The 15,812-nt window shown below is 40.3% G+C and overlaps 2 protein-coding genes across 4 annotated transcripts in view; one reads left to right on the forward strand and one right to left on the reverse strand.

The window, feature by feature from the left end:
- The window catches only part of LOC114881523 (autophagy-related protein 16-1), a 392,271-nt gene that overhangs the window by 188,708 nt on the left and 187,751 nt on the right, over window positions 1-15,812 (forward strand). The window lies entirely within an intron of this gene.
- LOC114881504 overlaps window positions 1-15,812 on the reverse strand; it is a 70,912-nt gene that overhangs the window by 43,475 nt on the left and 11,625 nt on the right. For both annotated transcript variants that reach the window (XM_029198320.2, XM_029198316.2), the window contains exon 3: window positions 5,430-5,631. In XM_029198320.2, the coding sequence (XP_029054153.1) occupies window positions 5,430-5,631 (202 nt within the window). The remainder of the gene's footprint in view (window positions 1-5,429; window positions 5,632-15,812) is intronic.

The following is a 15,812-nucleotide window of genomic DNA, read 5'->3' on the forward strand; positions in this document are numbered from 1 at the left end:
CAGAATAACATGATTTTTAATTACTAAAAACATAACAAGTAAATATGGATTCAAATTTTCCCACGCAAACTTTTATATAAGGCATTTTCCCCTCCATCATGGTTCTTCGCTCGGCCATTTATGGGGTAGGGTGGGAGTGCAGGATATCACCATTTTCCCTGGGAAACCCTCCCATGCTCGATACTGTACAATTTTCTTAAAGTCATTACTACTCAGGAATATTCTGTAAATTTCCCAGCCTTCTAATTTCAATTTCTCTACATTAATACTCTTCTACATGGTGACTTAATTAGCAAATTAGCAAAAATTAACCAGTTCTGAAAAATAATATCCAACCACCAGAAATGATATACTAATCCTTAAACGATGGACACATTTACTTCGACCGAAAGACTCTGAAGCGTTTCCTATTTCTTCGCTAAGTCGAATGACGTTCATACGGTACACGGTGTAACCGGTGTAACGTCAGGGAACCTTTCGATCTCAACGAGTGAAGTCGCAGCAGCCAGGGTTTCGCTGGCACTGCAAAATGTGGCACATCCGTGGGTCTGTTTGAAATCGAGGTAATCACGCGGTGGAAGCCGGGACGGGACGCAAGGCTAGTCAGAACCACGGACGCCTAATCAGCCGATTGTAGCGAGGAAATACCGTTCCCATGGAATGTTAATGCGATCTACACCGGGGATCCTTAGAAACCGCGGCTTCCACTCTGGCAACCGTGAGGCCGAGCAGAGCCCCAAGACGACCCACTTCATCCTCACACGCACGTATCGCGTTGCGCAATAACGCCGTTCTACTGGCTCCTCTCGATTATACGCAACAGTCCTTGCCAAGGGCCTCTTCCACGATCAAAGGTCTTTGCTGTTTTAATAGAGACGTTCTGCTCATCCTCATTATCTCTTCCGCGTTTTCAACTAGAAACTTTACACTACCTGACTCATCTGCAGCTTCTCATGATACCGCGAGTTCATTCTGATGGCTCTTTGGTCAAATGACTGGCGGAGAATTGAATATTGTGGTGACTATTTTCCGAGAGTTATCTCTGTGTTATTATTGTGGAAATTTATGCAAATTTTTATGGGAATGAATTAACATGTTGAATGACGTGGGGGTCACCGGTGGTGATCGTCACCGCAAATTATTCTTGCCTGAATAATTAAAAGAAAATAATGGGAAAACATTATTTTCAACGATATTGCTATTGGATGAATAATAATTTCAAACTTTGGTTAGAAATTTCTGAATTTAATCATATTTTCTTAAAAAACTGCACTGTCTTGTTTAAAATCATTTTGTCACTTTCAAGTTTGAAATATTTGCTCAGAAGAATACAAGATGCCAGTGCCACGAACCAAGCAGCAAAGTATGAAATTACAATTTTACGATTCTCCGCCTCGCCTCTATCAGTGAGACCGAATGAAAGGGAAGAGAAAATAACGAGCGAAATGTTATAGAGGATTGATCAAAGTCGAAGGTAGAAAGAAGAGGGAGGAATACCGCGAGCCACGTACGAGTCCTCAATCCGGAACTTCATTCGTTCTTGCGGAGATCAAATCCTTGCTCCCCTTTCCACGGTTTCTCGGACACGAACACACAGCTATGCCACTTTTGATACGGTTCCGCCTGGCCAAGGACCTCTCGACCCTGCCTTCGCTTCGGGTCGTCGCGAACGGCCAGCTGGCAGAGACCTTACCTTTCGCTTAGATGCTTCCTCAAAGTGTGCACGTGCACGCTCCGCGAGCTCACGAATGCGAACCTTCACGCGTCCCCGTGATATCGCATAAATGCGCGTTCCAGCACAGCTTTCTATCGAAATCGGAAGGAGCTACGGTTCACTTGCCCCCCGTTGCCCTTCCGCGTGCCTAACAGACCGCGATATTTCACACGGCTAATGGATTGAAATTCCTTCGCCTAAGATATCTGTCTTGTACCAACGGACCCCGCTAATTATCGGATCAATGTATTAAGGATACGCAGAAGGAGTTATGTGTCGTTGGAAATATTGCAGAAGATGCAACTCAATTGCAGTGTACAGTGCGGGGCATGGTAGACATCTCTGAGGAATATGGCGATATAGGAAGAGGGTACCAAGGGAAATTATTTAAATATTTATGAATGTTCTTTAAATTCTCATTTGGAAGATATTAATATCAGGATTAATTCAGAAAAATTAATTTAATTTTTCATTTTTCTTGGAGAAGACTGCTATGCTGGGCACTGTACAATTTGCAAAAATTCTAATATATTGCCAATAATTGTAGTTCTATCGAATAGTATGGTACGTCTAATTGCTATATAATATTTTACTAGAATTTACCCTGATTTTAGATCAACCCCAAATTCAGAACGTCACGAAGACTAATGAAAGCCCCAAATGCACTATTATACAGAAAATTGCTTCGAAACAATGGAAACTTTTGCATATTCCTAATAAAATAAAGTGGGAGGGTATCAACGATGATCCTATGATACGTTCAGTGGTCTGCTGTCGCGGCTCGTTTACAGCCGACCCGTTCGTTGTTGCCTGTCACGATTATAACACGGTTATGACACGGTTATTTATTAATTAACCTTTATACGCGAACTGCCAGCCGCATACCAGCTACCGGGGAATTTATACCGGCTCGTTTGAACGTCGTGATGCAGGATACTTTATACCCGGCGGGGAATTTGCTACGACGATCCTGGTAATCGTCTGACAATTTTTTTTTTTCCAACGGGCGTTCTTGTTTCACGGTTGCTCCCAGGACGCTTCCTTGCAAGAAATATGATGGCGGTTTTACATACTTTGAGGGTTCTGAGCTGGCCGGGAAGCTCGATGTGTTTCGGGTTGGGTATCAAACGGGATAAACGAGATAATTGTTTCCTAACAATTTATTAGATTCATTATGTTGTGAAATGTTTGATAGAAAAATTTTAATTGGGAGGTTTAATTTGATTGGCCTTCAATTTGATTTCAAAAAATTAATTGATTTTTAGAATTAAGAATTAAAATTACCATTGATTTGAAAGAGCATTCTATGAAAAAAAAATAAATCTACCTTTATTTTTGTCCATATATCGCTGCACAAAGCTTCAATAGCATTTCTATTTGATGCAAATCTTCAAAATGACTCCAAAAACTAAGAATTTCTTGTATTCCGTCCATTTGCATTTAAATAATCACACGAGCAAGAGACGAACCGCTGGACAAAGGGAATCAAAGATGCGGTTGTTTTGCTACAAAAAACATTTTCAAAGAAAACTTATTCTTTCTTGGCAGGGACAAAAATCCGCTTAGCAAAATGGACTCTTGACGTGTAATTGAAGCGTCAGAATATTCTCTTTGTGTATTATTCCTCCTGCCTTCGTTGATTCCCTTTTCCCAACGTACCTGGCTAACTTCGAAACCACTCGAGCTCGTTAAAAATATTTCGCCAAAATAACCTACCACTTTGTAGGTTTCATGGAAAATCATTGAAACGAATAAATGAACAACGTCCTCTACAAAGCGAATAACCGTACACGCAAAACGAATAAATTCGACCCACATCGACGTTTAATTAAATTCGAGACTAAAATTCTGAAAATCTTTATTAATACCGAAAAACTGGCAATTGGTTTCAAAAAAGCTGTGTGAAACAATTTAAATTTATATTGTATTTTTTAGCAAATATTTGAAAATTTCTAAATTTACAAAGTAGACCAGTAACTATTAAGTAACTATTATAACTATTATAATTTTCAAAATAATTAATACGGTAATAGTGTGAGGATCTCATCCCATAATTTATCAGAGAAGAGAAAAATATAATTGAGCAGCTAACAGGCGAAGAAAAATTTCTGAAGGAATGCAGATTCTCTCCTACAAATTACAAATTTTTATTCAATCATATGTTCATCCGATACGCTTGTTATCCGTTCTATTTTTCATAGACAAGCATAATAGGATCAGTTTAATAGGCGTTATTGCACCTAGTTATTACACGATATGAGCAACAAGATTATTAAAGCCCTCACCTGACTGGTTTCAACTTACACACCTGTCCGCGTCGATGATCGCAGAAGACTAATCTCGCGTCAAATAATGTTAATCGTTTTAATTATAATCCAAAAACGAATATCTGTTACAGTAATCTTCAAAATGTTTCAACAAGATCCTTGCGTGACGCACGATATAATTGCGGTGTTAACGTGTAATACTATGTCCCCTTTTTTCCTCTTCTTTTCTTTTCATCCCATAGCAAGGAGGGTGCAGTGACGCGGGCATAATTAGTCTGACCACGATCAAAGCGTTCCTCCAATGCTTTCAAGCGGACGCAAAGCAACGGCGATGAAAAACATTGCTCGAGGTTGAACAAGCGACGCGAAAAACACGAGAAAAATTACTTAAACCCTTTCGTTGAGGTAACGACGGCGGTGGATCGATAAATAATTAAAAAATTGACCGATCAATAATTTCAATAGCTACTGATTCTTAGATTTTTCGATTTCATGGTTTGTAATAATACGTACGATTATTATTATTATTCATATCCATGGATCATGAATCATAATCTTTTGTTTCGTATTATTTCACTACATGCATATGTAATTAATTCCTTCATTAATTTAGGAATTGATTAATTGATTGATGTAACACACCAATATTTACATGTAATTACTAATGCTACTAAATTGGATTATTAATCGGTACCTTTATGACATTGCCAGAATATCAATGCATAATGTGACCTGTTTATCCAACAGCCAAATGCATGCGTATTGAAAAAATGTTAAAACTCAATTTTCCCGAAAAACAGAATATTGTTAAATAGTTGAATACTTGAATAGTTGATTCAAGAGCGGTTAAAAGAATTTTATTCCACCTCTGGTGGATTCGCGTTACGACCCAACTGCTAATCACTAATTGTCACCGTTCAACACCGTAAATATCCGTCACCGGTGGTAACAGAATCAAACAGGAGCACCGACATCGATATTGGAAAAGTGTCTCGTAAATAGCCGTTCGGCGAAATGACAGACACGAGAAATCTGGGTGGTCCGTAGCTATTTCTCTGCAAGTTTTCCACCAGGATAACTCGTCCCGCCGGTGTTCCGAGCTCGCATGAAACGTCGGGAACGGCCGCTTCATGACCAAGAAACACTCTAGAGTCTGTAGGAGCGTGATGTAACGTCCTCCCCCGATCGAGGAATCCAATAACTGGAAAACGCATTGGAGCGTGTCGAGGTGCCTTCGATTCTCGAACAGCTACGCTCGACGATAGACGACGACGAGTAAGGGCACGGTGTGTGCGTCGATTCGCGACGAATCACGGCACGGTCTCGTTCCTAGTATGCGGATATCGTGGCCATGACGAAAAGCCAGGTCGCCGGAAACGATCGTTTCCACGAATAGAATTCGCGATATCCGCGGAAACGAATGCACATCTGTGTCTTTTTCTACTCACCGGCACAGGAAATCTCTCTCGCCTAAACAGAGCTCGAGGCAGTGCTGTCGCGATGATGCGTTCATGGTTCTTCGTATGTGGCCCTGAAGACGGTGTCCCTGCACTCTGTCGATACACCAGGCTCGTTCGCATGGTTTCACGGCCAGGCAACTTTTCTGGGCGTAGATCGTGAACACTGGAAATTGGGATTGCGATAGAGCACCTGAAACAAAGAAATATTTTACAACCCTGATAAGACCAATAAAATCTGATCGATTCATCTTAATCCCATTGTTATTTGTCGAAGGCGTAAAAGTGTTCATCAAACGTATGAAAAACGAGGAGAAAGAGAAGCGTAGGATTTATAGAAAGCGGTACAAATATGCGCCCGGTGTAATAGCTGGGATCAACCTTGACAGTGATAAAGCTACTGCTATATTTAACGGTGGAACGAGACGTTCGATGTGCAGTGGATAACATAAATCCTGGCGGACTTTGATTTGTGGAAATACAAGATTAGCTTGCTGGTTAGAAATTAATGTCCTATCAGATCGTTCGAAGGAAAAGAAAAAAAGAAAAAAAAAATGAAAGTACAAATATATCAATTGGAGAGGCACGCTTGGATTTCAATTACCACGTGCCACTAATGTTCTCCGGAGTAAGACTTTGAACCGATTTTTCTCGGAAAGTTCGCGCACCCCCCCGTAGCTCGGCAGCATTCAAATTCAACTTTCCAATTCCGAATTGACGCTGATCAATGCCTGTTATTCTCGCAAGCGAGGGAAAGTATCTCGAGGCAGGCAGCTCGTTATTCTTTGGCTGTCGATCGGTGGGTCGAGAGGGGTCGCGTTAAGTGGCGGAATAATTTCTCCCCGCTCGGGTGTCGCCTGTCGAGTCGTCACCCTTCACGAGATCATAATTAATCTCGCCAGGGCTTAAGCTCGTGAAAGGAGGACGTCGAGGGACGTTTTCGAACGTGATTCGTTGAAAAGTTTCAGGTCACACGCAGTGAGGGGGGGAGGGGGACAGGTAACGAGGTAACAGGTTCAACGGAACACGGAACATCGATTTTCCAAGCAGGCGCTAAAGGTATTCAATTACCTGGCCTCAGCCGACGCTCCGCGGGCTTAATGACTGTAGCTAATTTTAATGAGCGGTGCCCGCGACCATAACGACCAACCAACACCGGCTTTTCTTCCTTCTCCGGGGATCTATGGTGTCGAATCATTCGTGGAACGTCGTTCCGTAGGAAGATGTTGCTCGTTACGGCCTGGGGGGTAAGCGCATTACAGTAATCAACCGGTCACTTCCGGGGATCTATATGCAGAAGATCAGCTACCACTTTACTCGTTGTAATGCTACCGCGTTACCAGTTAATACCGAATCCACCAATCGTAAACACTTTGGTGAAATAGAAAACTGTATTAAAATTAGAGCTCTCTTCATGGTCCGCCATCCGAGCGGTAAACTTTGCTATTTCTATTGTGGCTCAAAAGAAGATTCCTCCGTCATAAATCACTTTTATTTGAAATAAAATTAAAATCTAGCACATTATCTGCATATTTTATTATTATAAAACACAATAGATTTTTAGAAAAATCAGTACAATTGTGCTGATATAAAAGAATAAGGGTAGTTTTCTATTCCCCCCTTGTTTTCAATGTTTTTCTCGTTACTTGTTTCCATTACACCTACCCAGACGCAATCTTTTGCAGTGTTCGACGTTTCCCGATTTCACATCCCTTTTTCCGTGTCACATGCCCGGAACTTAATATCGAAGCGCAGTTTCTTCGTTGGGTAACAGTCATCCACGAAACGAGGAATTTTCGTCCTCGCCGGGTGAGAAAATTGCGGGAAAAATTCCGAGGTGTAGGAATAGAGGGAATCTCCCGGGGGAACGGGAATAGACTGTTCATGGTTATTCTGTAACCGTGATCGTTCGTGCAGAAACATCTGATTTTTATTTGAAAATTAAATTTTAATTTTTCAGATTTATACAAATTTAGCAAACACGATTAAAATAAATATTTTCAATAAAATAGCGTAAATGTAAAATTAAATATTGAAATTTTTCTGAACAATTTCATTTGAATTCCAAAATTTCTATCTCCTTTATCTCAAGGTTTATCGATCACCATGCTAAACGATCAATTTGTAAATGATGTTGGCAGCTAATCAGCGATCAATTTGTATAATTATATGTAAAAGAAGGGGTATAGTCATACTACGTGTAAAAAAAGCGTGGTACACAGGATACCGGTGGGTATTGACCGGTGCTATCGTTTCATGTTTTTCACCGTTCGCTTAACCAGCTTCCGCGTCGCTCGTTTCGCTATGAAAAATATCCTTCCCGTACGAACAACACCGCAAACTGCTGTTGAAATAGCTGGACGCCCAAATGCGTGATAAATACTGGTCATTAGGTGCACCAGGGAAGACTAATTCCTGAAAAGGAATTCGACCCACTCACGAAACAGTTGATGCACATAGACAATTTTCTACTTTATTGTTGGATATAGATTTGGGGATGAAAATAGTTTCAAAATGGCCTTTAAAATAATTTCAAATAGAACTGACTTTTAGTAAAATATACAAATTCTCAATTATATGAATTATTTTTCTTTTATAGGTAAAGATTTATTAATTGTAAATAGTAACTACGTTAATTTTGATTTGCAAAAATCTATTTTGCGATATTAATTAAAATTCCACTTAATTTTCAGCGAATTTTGAATGGATCCGCTTCCTTGTCCCATACATTCTTGTTACCAGTGAAATTGCACAGTTTATCAATAAAACGAAACAATCAGTGAACCGAACCGAAACTGTCAATCTCTGAAAGCACGTCGTTCTGGCATAGTTCCAGTTGCCTCCCAGTTTTCTGCTTTCGTTTCTTCGTCCCGGGGGATGCAGATCCCGTGCAAGATTACGCGCAGTCATAAATCTTTTAATTTCTGCTGGAAACGTAGCAGGTACAAGATTAACGTTGCCGCTTCGAAAGCTACCGTCTTCGCAAAGCAGATTCCGCTCTTAAACGCAGTATCGGAGTCTCGTCTCTCTATTGGCCGGTTATATTCGTGCCGGGGCTCCTTATCGTCAGAACCACCCTACTTTGCTGTACAAAAATCTTCCACCATGAGACGTGCTTAAGAGGACGAAATAGCTTTACATCGCTATAAATCTCTCGAGAGATTTATCAGCCGGCGCACCCTTCTGCCGACGTGCTTCGTAATCTGTCACAAAAGTAACGAAGCTGATTTGCCTCATTTTAATTGAGATTTTTCTTCCAGAAATAAGATGACTTATTAAATAATTCCTTCTGCAAGGTAATATACTCTCTTGAGCATTCGTTATACCAATGGAAACCGGATTGGAAGCAAGCGAGTTGCAAAATAAGGCGATACTCTGTAAGATAATTCATTCATGAAATAGTACGCTTACTTAGACGGTAATTCCAAGTGGAAATACAGTTGAAAATATTTTCTTCATGGTTGTTTTGATTAAGTGTTTTGAATCTTAAAATGTTTATAAATATCACGGGAATTGATGAAATAAAATTTCAAAATTTAATAAGAAATTAATTTTTCAATATTTCAAAATCCACCATTCAACCAACCCTAGCCTGATATAATATTTAACAATACATTGTTGAATTATTTTTATAACTAGCAGGGATTTTTAAAATTCACTTTCGTTGCCATAGCAGCAAGTCACGTTTATCATTTTACCCTGAAACAGAGGAGAGAAAGGATACTTCCTGTGGGGGTTGTCACGACGATGAAGGGAAAAATATGTGGGCGCATCTGTGGTATTATGGGAAGAGGCGAGTCGCACAAAATGATGCAAGTAAACCCGGCTGTGTGTAGCAGCGCGGTGGAATAGTTCGATTTCTGATATACGAGGCGCATTTAGATACGATTCAGCTTCAAGTGGCATCGGCAACGTACCACACTCGCTGTCCCAGCGGCTACATTGCGCGGCCAACTTGATGTATAATCTCGCTTTTCTTTATCCGCCCTTTCTCTAGCTTTTTCTTCCAACCGCGATCCTATTTCTCTTTGTCCGCTTCGACTTCCTTCCGCGAACAAAGCTCGCGAAACCCTTTCTCTAGGAGAACTTTCCGTCTCTGGTTTTGCGCCGCGCATTCCGATACAAGGTGGTCCCGCACTGTTCTAACCCTTTGTAGTCATATTTTCTTCATGTATAGCTAAGAAAGATTTAATATGTTGGAAAGGATCGGGCATGTGGGCCAATTTTTGATAATTTTGTAGAATTTTGATATTTAGTGAATAATCTAGAGATCCACGGTTCAAATCCTTGGTTCCCAACATTTTTTTGTTTTTTAATGATAATTTGTCTCTTTTTGAATAACTATTACATAAAAATTATCATAAACAAAAAAAAAAAATTTTTGGGAACCGAGGATTTGAACCGAGGACCTTCAGATTGCGAGGCATGGATCCGCTCCATAATTAAACACATGACTTGTAATCTAAAGGTCCACGGTTCAAATCCTTGGCTCCCAAAAAAGTTTTTTTTTTTTTAATCATAATTTTTATGTAATAGTTATTCAAAAAGAGACAAATTATCATTAAAGAAAAAAAAAATGTTAGGGACCAAGGATTTGAACCGTTTAGTGTTACGATATACATATGTATAACACAAGCGACGCTAATTAAATGATACAATCAACCTCTATGGTGTCCTAAATTAAATTTCAAGGTTGCCCTATTCGATGAATGATAAAATCTTTTTCTACCATATCGTAGGTTTGTCCGTGTAGATTAAGTGTTATTATTAAATTGTGCTGTGTAACTGACGGAATCGCCAGGCTGACTTTCAGTTTTGCTCGACCTTCAACTACCTTGAATTATAGATCATTGAACTCGTCGCAGGAACAGGTGTAATTACAACGTCCAGTCCTTCAGAAAGAAAGTACCGTACGTTTTACGTCATGCGTGTAATATGTTTATACAGCATCGTTCAGTAACCGTAACGACACGAATTCTCGTTCATCGGGTTCCGTGTTGGACATTTAAAGAGGAATGCGTAGCAGACAAAGCAGATAGTTTTGTTTTAACAAATTAAAATACAGTTATGGTTAAATGAACTGGAACTGTTAAGTGATCTGAATAGAAAACTATGTATGAGTATCTTCAAGGATACTCTTTTTGATCTTCTGTTTTCATTTAAAAATATTATAAATAAATTTGATGTTAAAATTGCACTTATTTTCATTTATGTAAATTTTTTCTATTTCTATTAAATATTTTAAATCCTATTCAGAAATTATAATGTTTAACTGCTAGGAGCTACAATTACACTGTGGGTAGTTTGTACCTCAACATCTCAGTTACCCAAATCATCATGTCCATGACTGTCATTAGACAAATACATGCACCCTTTTTCCCTACATACCCGATGCTATTTCAAGCGATTATCGTCGTCAGACCACCCTGTACAAAGATCCCCATATATTTATGCGTTCATTTTCCAGGAGCATAATTGCGGCCGGTCGTTACGCGGCCTAACGTGCCGTGTAAAGTTACAATTTTTCAAGTAGCTGGACGACCGGACGTTGCGTAATTGTGCTCGCTTTCACGAGCGTTTTTGGTTCCTGCCGGAACAAAGAGGCGACGAATAGGAATGAGATCAAGTTCAGTATGTACTCGTGAATTCAGTGCAAAGATTTAACTTCGTAGGATACGAATAGTATTCATAAGAGATGATGTTTTATTTTATTTATTTGCAAGGTATTGGAACCATGCAAAATGATTTTAAACGACAGAAGGAGTACTTTAGGTACTTAAGTGGTGCTTAAATAGTACTCAAATAGCACTCGAAGGGTACTCAACTGGAACTCGAATAGCACTTAATTGGTTCTTCATTAGCAATGGATTAATACTCAAATAGCACCTCAGCAGTAGTTAATTAATAATGGTACTCGAGAAGCACCTAAGTAACACTCGAATAGTATTGAAATGGCACTCGAGTAGTACTCGAATGGTGCTCTAACTTAACTGATAAGCAATCTATCTCATTTTCACGACAAATAATATTGTTTTTCCTCCTGATTCTTTTTTAGTCAAACAGAACATTGATTATTGGACAGATACACGAAACGGTATCATGATTTATTTTTCTTCTCGACCGATTATTTTCGTTCCGATTCGCCTTGAGTTCCTGGCTGTTGAAATTGAACCACCGTCCGTTCGTAATTAAACTTTTAATCGTCAGAATGAAATCGATTTTTCGTTCCAAGCTGCTCTCACACTCCGTCGTTACTGTTTCCATTCTGTTTGCCCGTCGATTCGACAGCCAGGCTGGAAATCTAATCGCCGTAGCTGATGTCACAGGTGAGGGGGAAAGTTTAGCATGTATACGAAGGCTGAATAAAGGAAAGTCTGTGTCGTTGAACCGGCGCCAACATTTTCAATCGCCCTTTGCACTCGACGCGATGCAGCCCTCTCTTTTTCTCCAGCTTCTTGTCTGCTCGCCAGACAGTGATGCAATTCGAGGAATTGAACGCGTTCGTACTTTTAACATCCCCCGTTCTGACTGTCGCGCCTGTCCTCCTCTCGTCACGACCACTTTTCCTTATTCTCCTTATTTCCTTTTTTTTTTCTTCTCTTCAGGGTGCGACACAACGACCACCCGGTGCGCGTCCACCAAGCCGCGTGTCTTCGGAATTTTACTTTCAAAAAGCGTCACGACACTCGTCCCATTCCTTTCTACCATTACGTATTCCGTGGAATTATTTGTAAAACATTCGGTGCAGCTTCTCTTGACGCGTCCTCGGTGAAAATGTTTTTCATTTTGTTTTTAAATAATTTAATTCTCCTGCTGGGTGTATAATTAAAAATTTCGAAATTTGTTTAATTAGCACTTCAATAATCTTTAACCGCTCTACTGTTTCTGCTTTTAGTCTTGGTAATATAGATAAAGTTACACAGCATACACTGTATACCCTTCCACTATCAAACCCATTTATTCTTTTATACTCTGCAGGACAGGATTACGAAATGGTTTGAAGAGTCTCTTAACTTTAATGTGTCTGCAGAAAGATTTTATCAAGCGCATGAATGTTATCATTCCTGACAGAGGTTTACGAAAGACAGAAATTAAAGCTACTTAACATCTTAATTATAATCTGAAGCTTCTGGTAAAAATTTAATGGTTCAATCCATAAGGATTATTATGAAATGAATAATAATAAAGAGGTAAACATTAAAATCACGAATCAACGGGTTAAATCTCATTTCCAACCTAACGTTCTCAAACGATTTCGAGCAGTATAGCGTGCAATATTCCGTACACGTATTCCTTCCACCAATTCATCTGGAAAATTAGATCGTCACCCTTTCGGACCACGATAATCGTAACAGAGTTAGCGTCGCGTAAAGCTGTCAGATGCAACGGGTAGAATCACGCTAGTTTCCGGTGGGCATCTCGGTTCAACGCGGCGCAGCGACGAAAACGCGCATTTCGGTGTCGTGTAATTGTCGTAAAATAGGTGAGCTCAGGTGGGACACGAAGGCGGTTCCGAGCTGCGGGTCGTCACTTTTTCAAGCCGCATTTACGTCGGGACGAGCACGTCCCACTGGAACGTGTATCTCCGGCGATATGTTTCTAATTTGCGTGCATGCACGGTGCACTGGCCGTCAGGCTTGGCAAGAATTTAACACACGAAACTACAGCTAGACTTCTACCTTTAACACCGGATAGACGGTGCTAAAAGTCACGAGCACGCGACCGGATCTGCACGAGCGAGCAGAGGAGCGGCCCAATAACGTAATTACTTTCGGTGATTTCCCGGAAACTGTTCACACTTTCTGCACGCATCTCGTGGTTATAAATCGGGACCTTTTAGCGATGGGTTTCGTGGCTTTTGGTTTGTTTTAATTTGATAAACCATGAACCGGGTAAATCTGACGAATCGAATATAACCGCAATATATTAACCATCTCAGTAAGAGAGTATCATCACCACTTAAATAAGTAAACGGAACAACGAATCAGAGACATCAAATTACCAAGTATAAAAAGAAAAGAAAATATCGAACAATTACACGTTTCGGTTGCTGCATAAAACCTATACACATTCGGTAAAATTTGTTTAGTCATCGGCTGTAGAAAGAAACCTCTTCATGCTTCCGAATTGGTAAACCTCGAAGAAGCAGAGTCATTCCAGGTTCAGAAGTTACAGACGATCGTGAAGATACAACCGGTAGTCATTGGCTTCGTCATAATCGGCTATTTATCTCATCTTGTTGCTACACAGGTAGCAAATCCCACTCGATAAATCACATTCAATTGTTTGCCAATGGTATTTCTCTATTAACATAGTTAAGTGAAACTTAATTTTTTAGATCTCCGAAGTTTCTAATCTGAATATTTCTAATTAGATAAATTAAAAGATTTGTGATAATATGAGTTAATTGATAATCAAATTCCGCATTCCAAATTCCCTAATGATATACAAATATGGGTGAAAACAATACGAACCATAACTCGAAGAAACAACAAACCATCTCTTAAAGTCGCATGATACATACAGCCTACGGAGCGAAGAATCTTTCCAGCATCGAAATAACATTAACCCCGAAGAGGTACCACTTTCCTCGCATCAAGTTCCCATCAACAAACCAACCCAGCTAGCATACTCGTTCGTACTCTATAATCGCGACTCTTTTCGTGTGTCCGAAGCGGTGAACGACGAGCATTGCGTGTCGAGCCGTCGCGGAGCGGCGGCGTTGAATACCGAAAGAGCGCGCTCGTTGGATTTCAAATAGCCGTGGGAAGTGCTGTGGGTCCGGATACCTTTCGAATACTAACCAGCAACCTGGATGCACGTAACGCAAGGTGGCCGAGCTAGTCCAGCGGATCGCTCGTAACTGAAGCGTTAAAGGGTTTGTTGTCGCGATATGGGTGCCCGCGGCTTTCCTGGGAATAGTCGATTGTGTGCGTGCGACTGTGGATCCAGGTAAATAAGGCGTACGGCTACCTTCCGTATACGCTTTCCATCGCGGTGCAACACGGTCACGTGGTGTCGTCAGACTGGCAGACACACATACAGACACAAGAAGGGGTAACAGAGATAGGCGTATAGAGATCATTCCTGTCCGCTGGAATTTATGGGGTCCGTTCGAACGGCACCGCTACAGCTTGCTGCTGAATTTGCATAGGCGAGCGCTAATAGTCGGAGATAACCGAGGCAGGAAGAGACACCTCCGACGATCGTCCTGGACGACGCCTTTGTGCCACGCGAACTTTCTGGTCCCGCCAGGCAAAATAGAACGAAAGTGATATTATTTTTTGTGCTAGCTGATCAAAGTCAATTTTAATCCTTTTCGTAGCAAGAAAACTGGTAGTCAATTGTGAGATGACCAGTGGATGAAAAATAATAAAACCAGTCAAAGACAATTAGGATAAATAAATAATCTCTATAAAAATGAAGGATCTTCTAAAATTTTTCTTTTTTTTATCCTATTTTAAGAATCTTCTAACCCATTACATAAATCTTCGAGAAAAGTTTCAACGAAAGTTTTCAGATCTACTAATTCGTTTTTACGAGGCAGATCGTTATAGTCTCGTAAAACAATCGATCGTTCGTTAGGAATATCGTGCGTAGCATCGTTCACGGCGGACTATTTACTTCCGTTCACGGTCCAAGTGGTTCGTTCCTCGAATTAGCCCGGCATGCTCGTATTCAACGGCGCTGTCTCCTCTGGCGGGACAACCGTGTGTGAAATTGACTCGTGAATTATGTGTAATTTGTCACAGTAGTCAGCCAACGGCGCCGAGCCGCGACTTCGCGGTTATACCGATGGCTACACCCAACGTAAACGATCCTATGCGTGCAGGTTGCCTCACACGAAACTCACGCTTCGATATGAGCTTCGATCGTGCAATTAATTCAGAACCGTATCGACTCTCAAAATCGAACTTATCCATTGTTTTATGATCGCAAACTTGCAATCTTATAATATTATTTTTCGGGCTGTAAATTTTGCTAATTATTGTTTTCTAGGGAAGCTTATTGCACCAAGTATTAAATATAATGAATCGAAAGTTCATTTTATATTACAAGTTAAGAACCTTAATTACAGGAGACCTTTCAAATCTTTACTAAATGGATATTTAGAGAAAAGATACATCATCACGAACATTATCATGGCAAAATTGCACACATCTTTCATTTTTTCCCCACAAAGGATCACGTTTCCCTTGTTACAGAAAATTACAACACGCGAAAAGTCAGGATAATGACAAAGCGTCTCTAACGGTACGATAATCCTCTTCTGTCGGTTGAACAAAGCGCGAGTAAGCAGATAGAAAGATCTAAAAGCAGTCTGGGATGCATTTTAATTTCACTTTGCCTATGAACGATGGTGGTGGTCGTTAA

This window comes from Osmia bicornis, chromosome 7 (assembly GCF_907164935.1).
Source record: "Osmia bicornis bicornis chromosome 7, iOsmBic2.1, whole genome shotgun sequence".
NCBI classification, from domain to species: Eukaryota; Metazoa; Arthropoda; class Insecta; order Hymenoptera; family Megachilidae; genus Osmia; species Osmia bicornis.